At 44.0% G+C, this 23,062-nt stretch overlaps 1 protein-coding gene across 1 annotated transcript in view; it reads right to left on the bottom strand.

Moving 5' to 3' along the window:
- The window catches only part of LOC115140695 (protein patched homolog 1-like), a 167,389-nt gene that overhangs the window by 121,234 nt on the left and 23,093 nt on the right, over positions 1 to 23,062 (bottom strand). The window contains exons 3-5 of the mRNA XM_065026769.1: positions 6,697 to 6,886; positions 2,454 to 2,523; positions 2,085 to 2,176 (exon numbers count right to left, since the gene is read on the bottom strand). Coding sequence (XP_064882841.1) covers positions 2,085 to 2,176; positions 2,454 to 2,523; positions 6,697 to 6,886 — 352 coding nt within the window. The remainder of the gene's footprint in view (positions 1 to 2,084; positions 2,177 to 2,453; positions 2,524 to 6,696; positions 6,887 to 23,062) is intronic.

The raw sequence follows: 23,062 nt of genomic DNA, 5'->3' as shown, positions 1-23,062 counted from the left end.
GTGTGATGCGATGTGTAAAATGTGTGATGTGAATAATGTATGATGCGCTGTGTATAATATGTGATGTGCACAATGTGTGATGTGGATAATGCATGGTGTTTATAATGTGTGATGTGTATAATATGTGATGTGGATAATGCATGATGTTTATAATGTATGATGTTTATAAAGTGTGAAGTGTATAATGTTTGATGTTTATAATGTGTGATGTGTATAATATGTGATGTGGATAATGCATGATGTTTATAATGTATGATGTTTATAAAGTGTGAAGTGTATAATGTTTGATGTGTGTAATGTGTGATGTGTATAATGTATGATGTGTATAAGATGTGATGTGTATAATGTATGATGTGTATAAGATGTGATGTGTATAATGTTTGATGTGTGTAATGTGTGATGTGTGTAATGTGTGATGTGTATAATGTGTGATGTGTATAATGTGTGATGTGTATAAGGTGTGATGTGCATAATGAATGATGTGGATAATGTATGGTGTGTATAATGTGTGATGTGTAGAATGTATGGTGTGTATAATGTGTGATGTGTAGAATGTGTGGTGTGATGTGTATAAAGTATGATATGTAGAATGTATGGTGTGTATAATGTGTGATGTGTATAAGGTGTGATGTGTATTATTTGTGATGTGTACAATGTGTGATGAAATGTGTATAATGTATGATGTGTATAATGTATGATGTGTATAATGTGTGATGTGATGTGTATACTGTATGATGTGTAGAATGTATGATGTGATGTGTATACTGTATGATGTGTACAATGTGTGATGAAATGTGTATAATGTATGATGTGTATAATGTATGATGTGATGTGTATACTGTATGATGTGTAGAATGTATGATGTGTAGAATGTATGATGTGTAGAATGTGTGATGAAATGTGTATAATATATGATGTGTACAATGTGTGATGAAATGTGTATAATGTATGATGTGTATAATGTGTGATGTGATGTGTATACTGTATGATGTGTAGAATGTATGATGTGTAGAATGTGTGATGTGTATACTGTATGATCTGTAGAATGTATGATGTGTAGAATGTGTGGAGTGTATAATGTGTGATGTGTATAATGTGTCAAATGTGTGGTGTGTATAATGTGTCAAATGTGTGATGTGTATAATGTGTGATGTGTATAATGTGTGATGTGTATAATGTGTGATGTGTAGAATGTGTGGTGTGATGTGTATAAAGTATGATGTGTATCATGTGTGATATGTATCATGTGTGATGTGTATCATGTGTGATGTGTATAATGAGTGATGTGTATAATGAGTGATGTGTATAATGAGTGATGTGTATAATGAGTGATGTGTATAATGAGTGATGTTTATAATGAGTGATGTGTATAATGAGTGTATAATGTATGATGTGTATCATGTGTGATATGTATCATGTGTGATGTGTATCATGTGCGATGTGTATAATGAGTGATGTGTATAATGAGTGATGTGTATAATGAATGAGTGATGTGTATAATGAGTGATGTGTATAATGAGTGATGTGTATAATGAGTGATGTGTATAATGAGTGATGTGTATAATGAGTGATGTGTATAATGAGTGATGTGTGTAATGTGTGATGTGTGTAATGTGTGATGTGTATAATGAGTGATGTGTATAATGAGTGATGTTTATAATGAGTGATGTGTGTAATGTGTGATGTTTATAATGAGTGATGTGTATAATGAGTGATGTGTGTAATGAGTGATGTTTATAATGAGTGATGTGTATAATGAGTGATGTGTATAATGAGTGTATAATGTGTATAATGAGTGTATAATGAGTGATGTGTGTAATGAGTGATGTGTGTAATGAGTGATGTGTGTAATGTGTGATGTTTATAATGAGTGATGTGTATAATGAGTGATGTGTATAATGAGTGATGTGTATAATGAGTGATGTGTATAATGAGTGTATAATGTGTATAATGAGTGTATAATGAGTGATGTGTGTAATGAGTGATGTTTATAATGAATGATGTGTATAATGAGTGATGTGTATAATGAGTGTATAATGTGTATAATGAGTGTATAATGAGTGATGTGTGTAATGTGTACTCACGGGAGGTAGACCATTCCAGACTGGAGCTTGGCTCCCTCCCAGAAACAGTCCAGCGGAGTGATGATGAGACAGGGGTGGAGCTTTTCAATGATCTGACAGGAGAATGCAGACACCATGTTACCACTGATGCTATAATCAGTACAGTAGAACATCACATTATACTAAAATCACATTATGGTTACATTAAATTTTAGTAACATCACATGATAGTAAGTAACATCACAACAACTTCTTGATGATCTGATCAGAGACAGCAGAAACCACGTGACCACTGACGCTCTACAACTACTAATCACATTCTATTCCTCTGTATGAGAGGCAGTGTTTGGTGTAGAAAGAGAGAGACAAACTCAGTTCACTCATGCTTACCTGGTTCACAAAATGAGCTTCAGTATCCATTTCTCCTGATTTGTAGCATAAATGTTCCAATTTCCATTGTCTGAAATGGAGGCATTCAATATATCACTTGCACAACAGCTTTGAATAATCTAAAACATCATTTGTTTGAATGTGTGTGTGTGTGTGTGTGTGTGTGTGTGTGTGTGTGTGTGTGTGTGTGTGTGTGTGTGTGTGTGTGTAGAGTGTCACCTGTTATAGCGGCGAACGTGCACTCAGCTGGTGTGTGTGTATGCGTGCATGTAAGTACAGTGTGTGTGGGTGTGTGTTAAAGAGGTAAACATGCACTCAGCGGGTGTGTGTGTATGCGTGCATGTAAGTACAGTGTGTGTGTGTGTGTGGGTGTGTGTTAAAGAGGTAAACATGCACTCTGCCGGTGTGTGTGTATGCGTGCATGTAAGTACAGTGTGTGTGTGTGTGGGTGTGTGTTAAAGAGGTAAACATGCACTCGGCCGGTGTGTGTGTATGCGTGCATGTAAGTACAGTGTGTGTGTGTGTGTGTGTGTGTGTGTGTGTGTGTGTGTTAGAGTGTCACCTGTTATAGCGGCGAACGTGCACTCAGCTGGTGTGTGTGTATGCATGCATGTAACTACAGTGTGTGTGGGCTCCGGGCAGCCGAGCGGAAATGGAGGAAAACTCGCCTCCCTGCGGACCTGGCATCCTTTCACTCCCTCCTCTCTACATTTTCCTCCTCTGTCTCTGCTGCTAAAGCCACTTTCTACCACTCTAAATTCCAAGCATCTGCCTCTAACCCTAGGAAGCTCTTTGCCACCTTCTCCTCCCTCCTGAATCCTCCTCCCCCTCCCCCCCCCTCCTCCCTCTCTGCAGATGACTTCGTCAACCATTTTGAAAAGAAGGTCGACGACATCCGATCCTCGTTTGCTAAGTCAAACGACACCGCTGGTTCTGCTCACACTGCCCTACCCTGTGCTCTGACCTCTTTCTCCCCTCTCTCTCCAGATGAAATCTCGCGTCTTGTGACGGCCGGCCGCCCAACAACCTGCCCGCTTGACCCTATCCCCTCCTCTCTTCTCCAGACCATTTCCGGAGACCTTCTCCCTTACCTCACCTCGCTCATCAACTCATCCCTGACCGCTGGCTACGTCCCTTCCGTCTTCAAGAGAGCGAGAGTTGCACCCTTCTGAAAAAACCTACACTCGATCCCTCCGATGTCAACAACTACAGACCAGTATCCCTTCTTTCTTTTCTCTCCAAAACTCTTGAACGTGCCGTCCTTGGCCAGCTCTCCCGCAATCTCTCTCAGAATGACCTTCTTGATCCAAATCAGTCAGGTTTCAAGACTAGTCATTCAACTGAGACTGCTCTTCTCTGTATCACGGAGGCGCTCCGCACTGCTAAAGCTAACTCTCTCTCCTCTGCTCTCATCCTTCTAGACCTATCGGCTGCCTTCGATACTGTGAACCATCAGATCCTCCTCTCCACCCTCTCCGAGTTGGGCATCTCCGGCGCGGCCCACGCTTGGATTGCGTCCTACCTGACAGGTCGCTCCTACCAGGTGGCGTGGCGAGAATCTGTCTCCTCACCACGCGCTCTCACCACTGGTGTCCCCCAGGGCTCTGTTCTAGGCCCTCTCCTATTCTCGCTATACACCAAGTCACTTGGCTCTGTCATAACCTCACATGGTCTCTCCTATCATTGCTATGCAGACGACACACAATTAATCTTCTCCTTTCCCCCTTCTGATGACCAGGTGGCGAATCGCATCTCTGCATGTCTGGCAGACATATCAGTGTGGATGACGGATCACCACCTCAAGCTGAACCTCGGCAAGACGGAGCTGCTCTTCCTTCCGGGGAAGGACTGCCCGTTCCATGATCTCGCCATCACGGTTGACAACTCCATTGTGTCCTCCTCCCAGAGCGCTAAGAACCTTGGCGTGATCCTGGACAACACCCTGTCGTTCTCAAATAACATCAAGGCGGTGGCCCGTTCCTGTAGGTTCATGCTCTACAACATCCGCAGAGTACGACCCTGCCTCACACAGGAAGCGGCGCAGGTCCTAATCCAGGCACTTGTCATCTCCCGTCTGGATTACTGCAACTCGCTGTTGGCTGGGCTCCCTGCCTGTGCCATTAAACCCCTACAGCTCATCCAGAACGCCGCAGCCCGTCTGGTGTTCAACCTTCCCAAGTTATCTCACGTCACCCCGCTCCTCCGCTCTCTCCACTGGCTTCCAGTTGAAGCTCGCATCCGCTACAAGACCATGGTGCTTGCCTACGGAGCTGTGAGGGGAACGGCACCTCAGTACCTCCAGGCTCTGATCAGGCCCTACACCCAAACAAGGGCACTGCGTTCATCCACCTCTGGCCTGCTCGCCTCCCTACCACTGAGGAAGTACAGTTCCCGCTCAGCCCAGTCAAAACTGTTCGCTGCTCTGGCCCCCCAATGGTGGAACAAACTCCCTCACGACGCCAGGACAGCGGAGTCAATCACCACCTTCCGGAGACACCTGAAACCCCACCTCTTTAAGGAATACCTAGGATAGGATAAAGTAATCCTTCTCACCACCCCCCCTTAAAAGATTTAGATGCACTATTGTAAAGTGGCTGTTCCACTGGATGTCATAAGGTGAATGCACCAATTTGTAAGTCGCTCTGGATAAGAGCGTCTGCTAAATGACTTAAATGTAATGTAAATGTAAATGTGTGGGTGTGTGTTAAAGAGGTAAACATGCACTCAGCCGGTGTGTGTGTATGCGTGCATGTAAGTACAGTGAGTGTGGGTGTGTGTTACCTGTTAAAGAGGTAAACATGCACTCAGCCGGTGTGTGTGTATGTGTGCATATAAGTACAGTTTGTGTGGGTGTGTGTTACCTGTTAAAGAGGTAAACGTGCACTCAGCCGGTGTGTGTGTATGCGTGCATGTAAGTACAGTGTGTGTGGGTGTGTGTTACCTGTTAAAGAGGTAAACGTGCACTCAGCCGGTGTGTGTGTATGCGTGCATGTAAGTACAGTGTGTGTGGGTGTGTGTTACCTGTTAAAGAGGTAAACGTGCACTCAGCCGGTGTGTGTGTATGCGTGCATGTAAGTACAGTGTGTGGGTGTGTGTTAAAGAGGTAAACATGCACTCTGCCGGTGTGTGTGTATGCGTGCATGTAAGTACAGTGTGTGTGGGTGTGTGTTAAAGAGGTAAACATGCACTCTGCCGGTGTGTGTGTATGCGTGCATGTAAGTACAGTGTGTGTGGGTGTGTGTTAAAGAGGTAAACATGCACTCAGCCGGTGTGTGTGTATGCGTGCATGTAAGTACAGTTTGTGTGGGTGTGTGTTACCTGTTAAAGAGGTAAACGTGCACTCAGCTGGTGTGTGTGTATGCGTGCATGTATGTACAGTGTTTGTGGGTGTGTGTTAAAGAGGTAAACATGCACTCGGCCGGTGTGTGTGTATGCGTGCATGTAAGTACAGTGTGTGTGGGTGTGTGTTAAAGATGTAAACGTGCACTCAGCCGGTGTGTGTGTATGCGTGCATGTAAGTACAGTTTGTGTGGGCGTGTGTTACCTGTTAAAGAGGTAAACGTGCACTCAGCTGGTGTGTGTGTATGCGTGCATGTAAGTACAGTTTGTGTGGGTGTGTGTTACCTGTTAAAGAGGTAAACGTGCACTCAGCTGGTGTGTGTGTATGCGTGCATGTAAGTACAGTGTGTGTGGGTGGGTGTTAAAGAGGTAAACATGCACTCAGCCGGTGTGTGTGTATGCGTGCATGTATGTACAGTTTGTGTGGGTGTGTGTTACCTGTTAAAGAGGTAAACGTGCACTCAGCCGGTGTGTGTGTATGCATGTAAGTACAGTTTGTGTGGGTGTGTGTTACCTGTTAAAGAGGTAAACGTGCACTCAGCTGGTGTGTGTGTATGCGTGCATGTAAGTACAGTGTGTATTGGTGTGTGTTACCTGTTAAAGAGGTAAACGTGCACTCAGCTGGTGTGTGTGTATGCGTGCATGTAAGTACAGTGTGTGTTGGTGTGTGTTACCTGTTAAAGAGGTAAACGTGCACTCAGCTGGTGTGTGTGTATGCGTGCATGTAAGTACAGTTTGTGTGGGTGTGTGTTACCTGTTAAAGAGGTAAACATGCACTCAGCTGGCGTGTGTGTATGCGTGCATGTAAGTACAGTGTGTGTGGGTGTGTGTTACCTGTTAAAGAGGTAAACGTGCACTTGGCTGGTGTGTGTGTATGCGTGCATGTAAGTACAGTGTGTGTTACCTGTTAAAGAGGTAAACGTGCACTTGGCTGGCACTGATGGCTGAGTGCAGGTGTTGTTGTAGCGCCTCCAAAGTGAGCACGTTAGCGCCCTCCTGGCGCGGTGCCTGAATCATCAGCTGGGGACTGAACATGGACTCCTCGCCCATCTTCAGACGTGTGTATTTCAGCTCCTGATTCACCCTGCCGCCCACTGCACACCAGAGTACAGACACACAGTCAGTATTGTATGTACACACACCAACACATATTACATACACAACTTTCAGAACCTGGTCTGATGTACAAAAACACACAACCTTCTATAACAAACTATAAAATCATATGAATGTATACATCAGCCTTCCTTAAAGAGCAATAATGCATGTGATGACTTGTCAGCCCCGGTTACCAATATCTTTTCCAATAGCCTTAGAATGTCAGTACAGTGTCATAAAATGCCAGTCGCTACCTCAGTATTTGATCTCTGCCTCAGCCTTACAAAGACAAAAAAGGAGGGAGAAAGTCGTTCTTCCGTCCCCTTCCTCCCTCACTACCTTCCTCCCTCGCTCTGACATACTGTTACATTTACATAAAGGTACAAGATAAAACGATCCATTTTTTTAAGAGTGATTTTTCCCTATAGGATGAGACATCATTGTCTCCAGCTCTGCCTCTGAAGGACAAGTCAGACCAGTAGAACGTAAGCCGTATGCTGCAGGTAGCCGTCCTATCACTCCTGACCAGAGAACATCGGCCATCAATTCCTGTTATTTTCCAGATGATTCCACAAGTTAATCTACTGTGTATGGCCGACATCCATTAGCCCTGCTTAAAGCTCAAACCCCTATGTTGTGAAACAGCCACGTCCGTTTGGGATATTACAACAACAAAGAAGTCACTTCCTCGATCATCACTGCATGCGTTTCATAAAACAGCAGAATATCTACTAGAGCTCGACCAATTCATCGGAATGGCCGATTAATTAGGGCCGATTTCAAGTTTTCATAACAATCGGAAATCTGTATTTTTTTGACGCCGATTTTGCCAATGTTTTTTTTACAACTTTATTTAACTAGGCAAGTCAGTTAAGAACACATTCTTATTTTCAATGACGGCCTAGGAACGGTGGGTTAACTGCCTTGTTCAGGGGCAGAACGACAGATTTTTACCATGTCAGCGCAGGGATTCAATCTTGCAACCTTACAGTTAACTAGTCCAACGCTCTAACCACCTGCCTCACGAGGAGCCTGCCTGTTACGCGAATGCAGTAAGAATCCAAGATAAGTTGCTAGCTAGAATTAAACTTATCATATAAAAAACAATCAATCAATCATAATCACTAGTTATAACTACACATGGTTGATGATATTACTAGTTTATCTAGCGTGTCCTGCGTTGCATATAGTCGATGCGGTGCGCATTCGCGAAAAAGGACTGTCGTTGCTCCAACGTGTACCTAACCATAAACATCAATGCCTTTCTTAAAATCAATACACAGAAGTATATATTTTTAAACCTGCATATTTACTGTAGCTAAAAGAAAGGTGAGCAGGCAATATTAACCAGGTGAAATTGTCACTTCTCTCGTGTTCATTGCACGCAGAGTCAGGGTACATGCAACAGTTTGGGCTGCCTGGCTCATTGCGAACTAATTTGCCAGAATTTTACGTAATTATGACATAACATTGAAGGTTGTGCAATGTTACAGCAATATTTAGACTTAGAGATGCCATCCGTTAGATAAAATACAGAACGGTTCCGTATTTCACTGAAATAATAAATGTTTTGTTTTCGAAATGATAGTTTCCAGATTCTACCATTTTCATGACCAAAGGTTCGTATTTCTGTGTGTTATTATGTTATAATTAAGTCTATGATTTGATAGAGCAGTCTGACTGAGTGATGGTAGGCACCAGCAGGCTCGTACGCATTCATTCAAACAGCACTTTCGTGCATTTCGCCAGCAGCTCTTTGCAATGCTTGAAGCATTGCGCTGTTTATGACTTCAAGCCTATCAACTCCCGAGATTAGGCTGGTGTAAACGATGTGAAATGGCTAGCTAGTTAGCGGGGTGCGTGATAATAGCGTTTCAAACGTCACTCGCTCTGAGACTTGGAGTAGTTGTTCCCCTTGCTCTGCGTGGGTAACGCTGCTTCAAGGGTGGCTGTTGTCGATGTGAAATACAAATGGTATAGAGAGAAATAGTCCTATAATTCCTATAATAACTACAACCTAAAACTTCTTACCTGGGAATATTGAAGACTCATGTTAAAAGGAACCACCAGCTTTCATATGTTCTCATGTTCTGAGCAAGGAACTTAAACGTTAGCTTTCTTACATGGCACATATTGCACTTTTACTTTCTTCTCCAACACTTTGTTTTTGCATTATTTAAACCAAATTGAACATGTTTCATTATTCATTTGAGGCTAAATTGATTTTATTGATGTATTATATTAAGTTAAAATAAGTGTTCATTCAGTATTGTTGTAATTATCATTATTACAAATAAAAAAATAAAAATCACCCGATTAATCGGTATCGGCTTTTTTTGTTCCTCCAATAATCGGTATCGGCGTTGAAAAATCATAATCGGTCGACCTCTAATATCTACAGTAATTGTTTTTTACAGACAGCTGCTGGACTCTCCTCTCCTCTTTCATAAGCAAAATAATAAAAAAAGGCGCTAGGGCACTGTTTCACCAAATGTGTATTCTAGCTTTAAATCCAGACATCACTGCCTCTGTCCTCCAGAATCGTAGCTGGTAAGGTTGACACAGAACATTTCAACAAAGTCTCTTTACCACAGATCATCTCTGCTCACCATTCAGCATTGGCAGACTAACATGATGTAGAATGTCAAGACATGTTGGTGTTTCAACAGCCATGCCACTGGCTGGCACATCGTTGGTTCAATTTCACTGGGACAACTTTGTGTAGGCACACCTGTGTAATAGTCCTTCTGCCAGTGTGTGTTTGTTTGATGAAAATATGCACCAAGTGCAGTCCTCTCTGCGTGTGTGTGTGTGTGTGTGTGTGTGTGTGTGTGTGTGTGTGTGTGTGTGTGTGTGTGTGTCTCGCTCTCTCTCACTCTCTCGCACACACACAAAGTTCTGTTAGAAGAATTGCTGAGAAAGCTGTGTGAAAATCTGTTTAGTTTTATATGCTACAATCCAATTGAACAATTGTTCGACTACAATTCCTGATTCAAACGTAGGTGGAATATTGTCAGCATATTGTAATCGTGTTAAAGTTAAGCATGCTAATCTCTCTGGGCCAGACCACCCAGTCAGACCAGAGAGCAACATGGAGGGAGGGGGCCATGTCTGGCAGTATTAGGGAAACACACTCAATGTTTTTTTCTCGACCCAAACACAGCGCCCCCATCTGATCTGGTTTGAGAGCAGGCTTAGAATCACCATTATAAATAGCAGGCCTGAGTTAATCAAAGACGGGTGGTGACATGCTTTTTACTGCTCACTCCCTCATCTACATAAACCTACATGGAACTGATCTACCTACACCTGCATGGAACTGATCTACCTACACCTGCATGGAACTGATCTAACTACACCTGCATGGAACTGATTTACCTACACCTACATGGAACTGATCTACCTACACCTGCATGGAACTGATTTAACTACACCTACATGGAACTGATCTACCTACACCTGCATGGAACTGATCTACCTACACCTGCATGGAACTGATCTAACTAGACCTGCATGGAACTGATTTACCTACACCTTCATGGAACTGATCTAACTGCACCTGCATGGAACTGATCTACCTACACCTACATGGAACTGATTTACGTACACCTGCATGTAACTGATCTAACTACACCTGCATGGAAATGATCTAACTACACCTGCATGGAACTGATCTAACTACACCTGCGTGGAACTGATCTAACTACACCTGCATGGAACTGATCTAACTACACCTGCATGGAACTGATCTAACTACACCTGCATGGAACTGATCTAACTACACCTGCGTGGAACTGATCTAACTACACCTGCGTGGAACTGATCTAACTACACCTGCATGGAACTGATCTAACTACACCTGCATGGAACTGATCTACCTACACCTGCATGGAACTGATCTAACTGCACCTGCATGGAACTGATCTACCTACACCTGCATGGAACTGATCTACCTACACCTACATGGAACTGATCTAACTACACCTGCATGGAACTGATCTACCTACACCTACATGGAACTGATTTACGTACACCTGCATGTAACTGATCTAACTGCACCTGCATGGAACTGATCTAACTGCACCTGCATGTAACTGATCTAACTACACCTGCATGGAACTGATCTACCTACACCTACATGGAACTGATCTAACTACACCTGCGTGGAACTGATCTAACTACACCTGCATGGAACTGATCTAACTACACCTGCATGGAACTGATCTAACTGCATCTGCATGGAACTGATCTAACTACACCTGCGTGGAACTGATCTAACTACACCTGCATGGAACTGATCTACCTACACCTGCATGGAACTGATCTACCTACACCTGCATGGAACTGATCTAACTACACCTGCATGGAACTGATCTACCTTCACCTACATGGAACTGATCTACCTACACCTGCATGGAACTGATCTGCCTACACCTACATGGAACTGATCTACCTACACCTACATGGAACTGATCTACCTACACCTGCATGGAACTGATCTACCTACAACTGCATGGAACTGATCTAACTACACCTGCATGGAACTGATCTACCTACAACTGCATGGAACTGATCTACCTACACCTGCATGGAACTGATCTACCTGCAACTCATATAACTGATCTACCTACACCTACATGGAGCTGATCTACCAGCAACTCATAGAACTGATCTACCTACACCTGTATGGAGCTGATCTACCTGCAACTGCATGGAACTGATCTACCTACACCTGTATGGAACTGATCTACATGCAACTCATAGAACTGATCTACCTACATCTACATGGAGCTGATCTACCTGCAACTCAGAGAACTGATCTACCTACACCTACATGGAGCTGATCTACCTGCAACTCATAGAACTGATCTACCTACACCTGTATGGAACTGATCTACCTGCAACTCATAGAACTGATCTACCTACACCTACATGGAGCTGATCTACCTGCAACTCATAGAACTGATCTACCTACACCTACATGGAGCTGATCTACCTGCAACTCATAGAACTGATCTACCTACACCTACATGGAGCTGATCTACCTGCAACTCATAGAACTGATCTACCTACACCTACATGGAGCTGATCTACCTGCAACTCATAGAACTGATCTACCTACACCTACATGGAGCTGATCTACCTGCAACTCATAGAACTGATCTACCTACACCTACATGGAGCTGATCTACCTGCAACTCATAGAACTGATATACCTACACCTACATGGAGCTGATCTACCTGCAACTCATAGAACTGATCTACCTACACCTACATGGAGCTGATCTACCTGCAACTCATAGAACTGATCTACCTACACCTACATGGAGCTGATCTACCTGCAACTCATAGAACTGATCTAACTACACCTGCGTGGAACTGATCTAACTACACCTGCGTGGAACTGATCTAACTACACCTGCATGGAACTGATCTAACTACACCTGCATGGAACTGATCTACCTACACCTACATGGAACTGATTTACGTACACCTGCATGTAACTGATCTACCTACACCTGCATGGAACTGATCTAACTACACCTGCATGGAAATGATCTAACTACACCTGCATGGAACTGATCTAACTACACCTGCGTGGAACTGATCTAACTACACCTGCATGGAACTGATCTAACTACACCCGCATGGAACTGATCTAACTACACCTGCATGGAACTGATCTAACTACACCTGCGTGGAACTGATCTAACTACACCTGCGTGGAACTGATCTAACTACACCTGCATGGAACTGATCTAACTACACCTGCATGGAACTGATCTACCTACACCTGCATGGAACTGATCTAACTGCACCTGCATGGAACTGATCTACCTACACCTGCATGGAACTGATCTACCTACACCTACATGGAACTGATCTAACTAAACCTGCATGGAACTGATATACCTACACCTACATGGAACTGATCTAACTACACCTGCATGGAACTGATCTAACTACACCTGCATGGAACTGATTTACCTACACCTACATGGAACTGATCAACCTACACCTGCATGGAACTGATCTACCTACACCTGCATGGAACTGATCTACCTACACCTACATGGAACTGATCTACCTACACCTGCATGGAACTGATCTACCTACACCTGCATGGAACTGATCTACCTACACCTGCATGGAACTGATCTAACTACACCTACATGGAACTGATCTACCTACACCTACATGGAACTGATCTACCTACACCTGCATGGAACTGATCTAACTACACCTGCATGGAACTGATCTACCTACACCTACATGGAACTGATCTGCCTACACCTACATGGAACTGATCTACCTACACCTACATGGAACTGATCTACCTACATCTGCATGGAACTGATCTACCTACAACTGCATGGAACTGATCTAACTACACCTGCATGGAACTGATCTACCTACAACTGCATGGAACTGATCTACCTACACCTGCATGGAACTGATCTACCTGCAACTCATATAACTGATCTACCTACACCTACATGGAGCTGATCTACCTGCAACTCATAGAACTGATCTACCCACACCTACATGGAGCTGATCTACCTGCAACTCATAGAACTGATCTACCTACACCTGTATGGAGCTGATCTACCTGCAACTGCATGGAACTGATCTACCTACACCTGTATGGAACTGATCTACATGCAACTCATAGAACTGATCTACCTACATCTACATGGAGCTGATCTACCTGCAACTCAGAGAACTGATCTACCTACACCTACATGGAGCTGATCTACCTGCAACTCATAGAACTGATCTACCTACACCTGTATGGAACTGATCTACCTGCAACTCATAGAACTGATCTACCTACACCTACATGGAGCTGATCTACCTGCAACTCATAGAACTGATCTACCTACACCTACATGGAGCTGATCTACCTGCAACTCATAGAACTGATCTACCTACACCTACATGGAGCTGATCTACCTGCAACTCATAGAACTGATCTACCTACACCTACATGGAGCTGATCTACCTGCAACTCATAGAACTGATCTACCTACACCTACATGGAGCTGATCTACCTGCAACTCATAGAACTGATATACCTACAACTCGTGTGTGTGTGTGTGTGTGTGTGTGTGTGTGTGTGTGTGTGTGTGTGTGTGTGTGTGTGTGTGTGTGTGTGTGTGTGTGTGTGTGTGTGTGTGTCCTGTCCAGAAACAGTGTAACATGTATTGTGGTTGCTCATGGTTACACTGTACTTCCAGCAGTAACCCTAGCCTTACGTGCAGCATAATGTGGGGCAAGTGCAATACTTGTTAACCTATACTTGAATTAAGACACAGTTATAAGGAGTCAAGAGGCTCTTCAGTCTGCAAGGAGTCACCGAAAGGAAATCAACAAACTGACCAATCAAAATGGTGCAAAACAGTCCAATGTTCTGCACACATTCCAAACCCAGAATGCCACCCAAGTCCTGGAGATCACAAAGATGACTTGGGGGTAGGACAGAGAATAGGAATGCAGAGAGACAGAAACAAATACGCACATACCCGCACCCCCCCCCCCCCCCCCCCTCTTTCTGTCTACAGGAAACAGCACATTAAGACCTCAGGTTTGGCAAATTCCACACTTCACAGGGTTGCAAAGTTTTGGGGTCAGCACTCGCCGAGCCTCAGGGTGAAATTAACACCCCAGTTGGAACAAAAAAGTGTGTGTGTGTGTGTGTGTGTGTGTGTGTGTGTGTGTGTGTAACTGTGTTCTATAATGACACATATTCACACGTTGTTGTTGCTTTCGGCTTCGCATATCCCCAAGGTGTCTCCTTTCTACATAAACAGTTCTGACCTCCAACACAGGGCCAGGTCCTCTCTGACCTCCAACACAGGGCCAGGTCCTCTCTGACCTCCAACACAGGGCCAGGTCCTCTCTGACCTCCAACACAGGGCCAGGTCCACTCTGACCTCCAACACAGGGCCAGGTCCTCTCTGACCTCCAACACAGGGCCAGGTCCTCTCTGACCTCCAACACAGGGCCAGGTCCTCTCCGACCTCCAACACAGGGCCAGGTCCTCTCTGACCTCCAACACAGGGCCAGGTCCTCTCTGACCTCCAACACAGGGCCAGGTCCTCTCTGAACTCCAACACAGGGCCAGGTCCTCTCTGACCTCCAACACAGGGCCAGGTCCTATTAGGACCAGGTCCTCTCTGAACTCCTGACCTGTACTGTACTGTTCTCTGCTGTTCTCTGCTGTTCTGTGCTGTTCTGTACTGTGCTGTGCTGTTCTGTTCTGTACTGTGCTGTGCTGTTCTGTATTGTGCTGTTCTGTAATGTGATGGTCTGTGCTGTTCTGTGCTGTTCTGTGCAGTTCTGTAATGTGATGTTCTGTTCTGTGCAGATCTGTAATGTGATGTTCTGTTCTGTGCAGATCTGTAATGTGATGTTCTGTTCTGTGCAGATCTGTTCTTTACTGTGCTGTGCTGAACTGTTCTCTGCTGTGCTATTCTGTGCTGTTCTGTACTGTGCTGTTCTGTGCAATTCTGTGCTGTTCTATACTGGGCTGTGGTGTGCTGTAGTGGGCTGTGCTGTGCTGTGGTGTGTTGACTAGACTAGAGTAGAGTCACAACATAGGGTTCCCATAGCCAGTGAGTCAGTCTCCTCCACAACACAGGGTTCCCCTAGCCAGTCAGTCAGTCTCCTCCACAACATAGGGTTCCCCCAGTCAGTGAGTCAGTCTCCTCCACAACATAGGTTTCCCCAGTCAGTGAGTCAGTCTCCTCCACAACATAGGTTTCCCCAGTCAGTGAGTCAGTCTCCTCCACAACATAGGGTTTCCCAGTCAGTCAGTCAGTCAGTCTCCTCCACAACATAGGTTTCCCCAGTCAGTGAGTCAGTCTCCTCCACAACATAGGGTTTCCCAGTCAGTCAGTCAGTCAGTCTCCTCCACAACATAGGTTTCCCCAGTCAGTGAGCCAGTCTCCTCCACAACATAGGTTTCCCCTGTCAGTGAGTCAGTCTCCTCCACAACATAGGGTTCCCCCAGTCAGTCAGTCTCCTCCTTAGGCCAGGGGGCAGTATTCAGAAGTTTGGATGACTGAGGTACCCAAATTAAACTGCCTGTTACTCAAGCCCAGAAGCTAAGATATGCATATGCATGGTAGTATTGGATAGAAAACACTCTAAAATAATGTCTGTCAGTATAACAGAACTGATTTGGCAGGCAAAACCTTGAGTCTCAAAGCACTTCATGACGACGGAAGTGAGAGTTATGGGGCGGTAGTCATTTAGCTCAGTTACCTTAGCTTTCTTGGGAACAGGAACAATGGTGGCCTTCTTGAAGCATGTGGGAACAGCAGACTGGGATAAGGATTAATTGAATATGTCCGTCAACACACCAGCCAGCTGGTCTGCGCATGCTCTGAGGGCACGGCTGGGGAGCCTTGCAAGGTTTAACACGTGTAAATGTTTTACTCACATCGGCTGCAGTGAAGGAGAGTCCGCAGGTTTTGGTAGCGGGCCGTGTCAGTGGCACTGTATTGTCCTCAAAGCGGGCAAAAAAGTTATTTAGTCTGTCTGGGAGCAAGGCATCCTGGTCCGCGACGGGGCTGGTTTTCTTTTTGTAATCCGTGATTGACTGTAGACCCTGCCACATACCTCTTGTGTCTGAGCCGTTGAATTGTGACTCTACTTTGTCTCTATACTGACACTTAGCTTGTTTGATTGCAATGCGAAGGGAATAGCTACACTGTTTGTATTCGGTCAAGTTTCCGGTCACCTTGCCCTGGTTAAAAGCAGTGGTTCGCGCTTTCAGTTTCGCGGGAATGCTGCCATCAATCCACGGTTTCTGGTTTGGGAATCTTTTAATTGTTGCTGTGGGTATAACATCGTCAATGCACTTGCTCGTTCACCGAATCAGCGTATTCGTCAATGTTGTTGTATCCCAATCCACGTGATCGAAGCAGTCTTGAAGCGTGGAATCAGATTGGTCGGACCAGCGTTGAACAGACCTGAGCGCGGGAGCTTCTTGTTTTAGTCTCTGTCTGTAGGCTGGAAGCAACACAATGGAGTCGTGGTCAGCTTTTCCAAAAGGAGGGCGGGGGAGGGCCTTATATGCGTTGTGGAAGTTAGAATAACAATGATCCAGGGTTTTACCAGCCCTGGTTGCGCAATCGATATGCTGATAGAATTTAGGGAGTCTTGTTTTCAGATTAGCCTTGTTAAAATCCCCAGCTACAATGAATGCAGCCTCAGGATATGTGGTTTCCAGTTTGCATAATGGTCAAATAAAATTTGTTCAGGGCCATCGATGTGTCTGCTTGGGGGGGAATATATACGGCTGTGATTATAATCGAAGAGAATTCCCTTGGTAGATAATGCGGTCGATATTTGATTGGGAGGAATTCTAAGTCAGGTAAACAGAAGGACTTGAGTTCCTGTATGTTGTTATGATCACACCACCTCTCGTTAATCATAAGGCATACCCCCCCCCCTCTTCTTACCAGAAAGATGCTTGTTTCTGTCGGCGTGATGAGTGAAGAAACCAGCTCGCTGCACCGACTCCGTTAGCGTCTCACGAGTGAGCCATGTTTCCGTGAAGCAAAGAATGTTACAGTCTCTGATGTCTCTCTGGAATGCTACCCTTGCTCGGATTTCATCAACATTGTTATCAACAGACTGGACATTGGCGAGTAGTATGCTAGGGAGCGGTGCGCGATGTGCCCGTCTCCGGAGCCTGACCAGAAGACCGATTCGTTTGCCCCTTTTACGGCTTCGTTGTTTAGGGTCGCCGGCTGGGATCCGATCCATTGTCCTGGGTGGAAGGCAAAACACAGGATCCGCTTCGGGAGAGTCATATTCCTGGTCGTAATGATGGTGAGTTGACGTTGCTCCTATATTCAGTAGTTCCTCCCGACTGTATGTAATGAAACCTAAGATTACCTGGGGTACCAATGTAAGAAATAACACGCGAAAAAAAATAATACTGCATAGTTTCCTAGGAACGCGAAGCGAGGCGGACATCTCTGTCGGCGCCGGAAGTCCTTCTGAAGTATTCATATTCTTTCTAAGTGTCACTCAGAAGGACTCTTGTCTTTTGGTGCGCGTGAATGATTGTGCACTTCACGTTGTTTTTCTCCGGGATTGAAAACAGTTTATTCCGTTTTAAATTTTATAGATTATTTACATATTAGGGTACCTGAGGTTGGATTAGAAACTTTTTAGATTCATGTTGGGCGAGTTGGAACAGGTGCATTTCTGAATCAAACGCACCAAATAAACTGACATTTTTGGTATATAAAGGACTTTATCGAACAAAACGACCATTCATTGTGTAACTGGGACCTTTGGGATTGCAAAAAGCAGAATATCTTCAAAGATAAGCAATTTATTTTTTCGCTATTTCTGACTTTCATAATGCATCTGCTTGGTTGGAAAATGTTTTTAATGCTTTTGTATGCGGAGCTCTGTCCTCAGATAATCGCATGGTATGCTTTCGCCGTAAAGCCTTTTTGAAATTTCGCGCTCTGCAATTTCACCGGATGTTGTCAAATGATCCCCGTAATGGGATTTGGGCCGTAAGGGACCCTAAGAGGTCTTTAAAGGCTGTAACGTAACAAAACATGGAAAAAGTGAAGGGGTCTGAATACTTTCCGAATGCACTGTAACTCTTCGTGTTGTTGTTTGTTTAGAGTGTTCTCTCTCTCCCTCTCTCCCTCTCTCTCGATCGTGAAATAAAAAATACAAATGTTCAATAAAGACATTTCAAATGTCATATTATGTGCAAATAGTTCAAGTACAAAAGGGAAAATAAATAAACATAAATATGGGTTGTATTTACCATAGTGTTTGTTCTTCACTGGTTGCCCTTTTCTTGTGGCAACAAGTCACACATATTGCTGCTGTGATGGCACACTGTGGTATTTCACCCAGTAGATATGGAAGTTTATCAAAATTGAGTTTGTTTTCCAATTCTTTGTGGATCTGTGTAATCTGAGGGAAATATGTGTCTCTAATACTGTCATACATTTGGCAGGAGGTTAGGAAGTGCAGCTCAGTTTCCACCTCATTTTGTTGGCAGTGTGCACATAGCCTGTCTTCTCTTGAGAGCCAGGTCTGCCTATGGCGGCCTTTCTGTCTCTCCTTCCCCGTCCACATGAAAGGTTGACAGGACCCTTTTCACAGTCACTTTATCCCTACCTACATGTACATATTACCTCAATTAACTCAAATTAACTGTACCCCTGAAAATTCCGGGTACCCGCTGTATATAGCCTTGTTATTGTTATTTTATTGTATTACTTTTTTAACTTTAGTTTATTTAGTAAATATTTTATTTATTTTATTAAAACTGCATTAATGGTTAAGGGCTTGTAAGTAGGCATTTCACAGTAATGTCTACACCTGTTGTATTCGGTGCATGTGACAAATAAAATGTGATTTTATTTGTGGACGTGTTTAACTATTCTTGTGGGGACTTCTGGTCCCTGGTAAACAAACACAATTTGACCAACTGGGGACATTTTGTTTGTCCCCTCAAGGTCAAATGCTATTTCTAGGGGGTTTAGGGTTAAGGTTAGAATGAGTGTTTGGGTTAGAATTCCGTTAAGGGTTAGGGTTAGGATCTAGGTTTAGTTTTACGGTTAGTAGCTAGGTTTAGGGTTAAGGTTAGGTTTTTGGGTTAAGGTTAGGGTTAGGTTAAGAGTATGGGTTACAATTAGGTTTAGGGTTTAGGGAAAATAGGATTTGAATGGGACTGAATGGTGTTTCCCCACAAGGTTAGCTGTACAAAACTGTGTGTGTGGATTAGCTGGATTACGGCGATCTCAGCCAAACCCCCCGTAGTGACATGGAAGTCCCTAGAACCAGGTCACCTCACTGCCATCGACCCACCAGCAAGCCTAAGACAGCTGTCTATCTGTTTGTCTGTCCATCCATCATATTACCTTGCTCTTTTTATTTCCATACCGTAAATATCTCACCCTATTTTTGTAACCTTATTCTTCAACCGTAATGTTTGCCCTTGCAACTTCAGTTATTCCCTCTCTCTCCCTCTTCCTTTCTCTCATCTCCCACATGTTTCTTAACCTGGGGACTCCCACCTGATGCTGCTGTCAATCAACCAGGAAGTCTTTGATACTTACAGGGGTCAGAGGCCAGGGTCCAACTGTACCATCAACATTCCACTCATACCCAGCCTCCCCTCACCTCATACCTAGTCCCACCTACCCTCACTTCCTCTGCCCTCATACCCAATCCCACCTCTCCAAATACCCAGTTCCACCTCCTCTCACCTCTCCTCCTCTCATACCCAGTCGCACCTTCCCTCCCCTCAAACCTAGTCCCATCTCTCCTCTCATACCCAGTCCCACCTCCCCTCCCCTCCCCTCGTACCCAGTCCCACCTCCTATCACCTCTCATCCTCTCATACCCAGTCCCACCTCCCCTTCCCACCATTTGTACCCAGTCCCACCTCCCCTCCTTTTGTACACAGTCCCACCTCCCCTCCTTTTGTACCCAGTCCCACCTTCCCTCCCCTCATACCCAGTCCCACCTCATAGCACGAGAGAAAGACAAAGATCGACAGCGAAGGAGAGGGGTGCTGTAGTACAATAACCCCCTCCTTCCAAACTGACACAAATGTGACACCCCAGCTGCCAGTGCCTCCTCCCCCCACCCTACATTACCATATGTATGACCCCTCTCTCCGAATTATGCTAATCACCTGTCCATCCCTGCAGCCCTCCAATGGGCGTATTTCGCAGTCGGCTAGCTCCCAATGCAGCCTGCCCTGGGTCCAAGGTGTACATTCACACACTCACACAGCCCTCAATGGACAGATTCTTCCACTTTGCTGCCTGCATTCAGCTACCGGATCCGGGATCATGAATACAGCCTCAAGCTCATTACCATAATGCAACGTTAACTATTCATGAAAATCGCAAATGAAATAAATATGCTAGCTCTCAAGCTTAGCCTTTTGTTAACAACACTGTCATCTCAGATTTTCAAAACATGCTTTTCAACCATAGCAAAACAAGCATTTGTGTAACAGTATTGATAGCTAGCGTAGCATTTAGCGTTAGCATTCAGCGGGCAACATTTTCACAAAAACAAGAAAAGCGTTCAAATAAAATCATTTATCTTTGAAGAACTTCAGATGTTTTCAATGAGGAGACTCTCCGTTAGATAGCAAATGTTCAGTTTTTACAAAAAGATTATTTGTTTAGGACAAATCGCTCCGTTTTGTTCATCACGTTTAGCTACGAAAAAAACCTGTATCCAGGAGTGTAATTATCCCGCAAGCTCATTAGCATAACACAACGTTTACTATTCATGAAAATCGCAAATGAAATTAAATAAATATATTAGCTCTCAAGCTTAGCCTTTTGTTAACAACACTGTCATCTCAGATTTTCAAAATATGCTTTTCAACCATAGCAAAACAAGCATTTGTGTAACAGTATTGATAGCTAGCGTAGCATTTAGCGTTAGCATTCAGCGGGCAACATTTTCACAAAAACTAGAAAAGCGTTCAAATAAAATAATTTACCTTTGAAGAACTTCGGATGTTTTCAATGAGACTCTCAGTTAGATAGCAAATGTTCAGTTTTTCCTGAAAGATTCTTTGTGTAGGAGAAATCGCTCCGTTTTGTTCGTCACGTTTGGCTACCAAACAAAACGAAAATTCAGTCATCAAAACGCCAAACCTTTTTCCAAATTAACTCCATAATATCGACTGAAACATGGTAAACGTTGTTTAGAATCAATCCTCAAGGTGTTTTTCACATATCTCTTCGATGATATATTGTTCGTGGAAGTGTCCTCTCTCCTCTGAATCACATGGCTGAATGCGTGCAGCTGAAGATTACGCACCAATTTCGACAAAGGACACCGGGCGGACACCTGGTAAATGTAGTCTCTTATGGCCAATCTTCCAATGATATGCCTACAAACACGTCACAATGCTGCAGACACCTTGGGGAAACGGCAGAACGTGTAGGCTCGTTCAGGGCGTATTCACAGCCATATAAGGAGACAATGGAAAACATTGCCTCAAAAATTTTGCTAATTTCCTGTTTGAAGTTTCATCTTGGTTTCACCTGTAGCATCAGTTCTGTGGCACTCACAGATAATATCTTTGCAGTTTTGGAAACGTAAGAGTGTTTTCTTTCCAAAGCTGTCAATTATATGCATAGCCAAGCATCTTTTCGTGACAAAATATCTTGTTTAAAATGGGAACGTTTTTTTATCCATAAATTAAAAGAGCGCCCCCTATATCCAAGAAGTTAATGTCATTGAAATTACAAAGTCATTTGTGGAATATTAGGTTCCTATTGAAATGTATTATGTTGAAAAGTCTCTATAAATTCTCTATAAAAACGTCAAGTTAGTTAACAAGAGATTTGTCATTCATTCATTGCTATGATCATTGATCTCCTGAAGAAGTTATCCCTTTCCTTTCTTTCTGTACCCCTACATGTTTAGATATAAAGTTACCAGGTTGTTAGCTAGCTAACCAATGAGGTAACATGACTGAACAAAGTGTAAACAAATGGTTAAGGACGTCGATGCTCAAGTAGTTTTAGAATGGCCCACAACATGGTTTATGAATAAAACATTGTCCCACCGATCCGCTATAGGAAGATAAATATTGCACCGGTAATATGGGTCAGGTGTTTTGACCTGGTTGGGCTTGAAATAAGAAGCATAGACATTAAAAACAGAAGATTGTGATGGGAAACTACCGATGGCGCATGAAGCCGGAAGCGCACCATATTGCTGAATGGAGCTGAATGGCACCCAAAAAAATTTATAAGGATGAAGTGGACATAACTAGCAAAGGATTATGGTCGATGTAGTCATTTTCATCCTGCCTGAGAGACATGTGCAAAGAGCGAGCCTCCTTGTAGCCTGCCGGCCCGTGATTGGTCTGTCAGCACGTGGTCCTGTGTGACGACAAATGTAGTAGTCAGAATGGATCACTGTTTAATTAAATATGTCGAGTTGTAGCGAACTTTAAAATAATTCACTGCAATATATACTCACGACAGGAACCAAATTTCAATGGAGGACTGCCTGCGCTTCAAAATCACACCCATCTCACGCGACATCCACAAGATCGTGTCCGAGGGGAAATGCAACTCTTCCCATTGAGTAAGTCACACTTGCATAACAAGTTAGCTATATTTTCAGCACCAGGTACT

This window comes from Oncorhynchus nerka, linkage group LG13 (assembly GCF_034236695.1).
Source record: "Oncorhynchus nerka isolate Pitt River linkage group LG13, Oner_Uvic_2.0, whole genome shotgun sequence".
Classification (NCBI taxonomy): domain Eukaryota; kingdom Metazoa; phylum Chordata; class Actinopteri; order Salmoniformes; family Salmonidae; genus Oncorhynchus; species Oncorhynchus nerka.
This window is presented reverse-complemented; position numbering and strand designations above follow the sequence as displayed.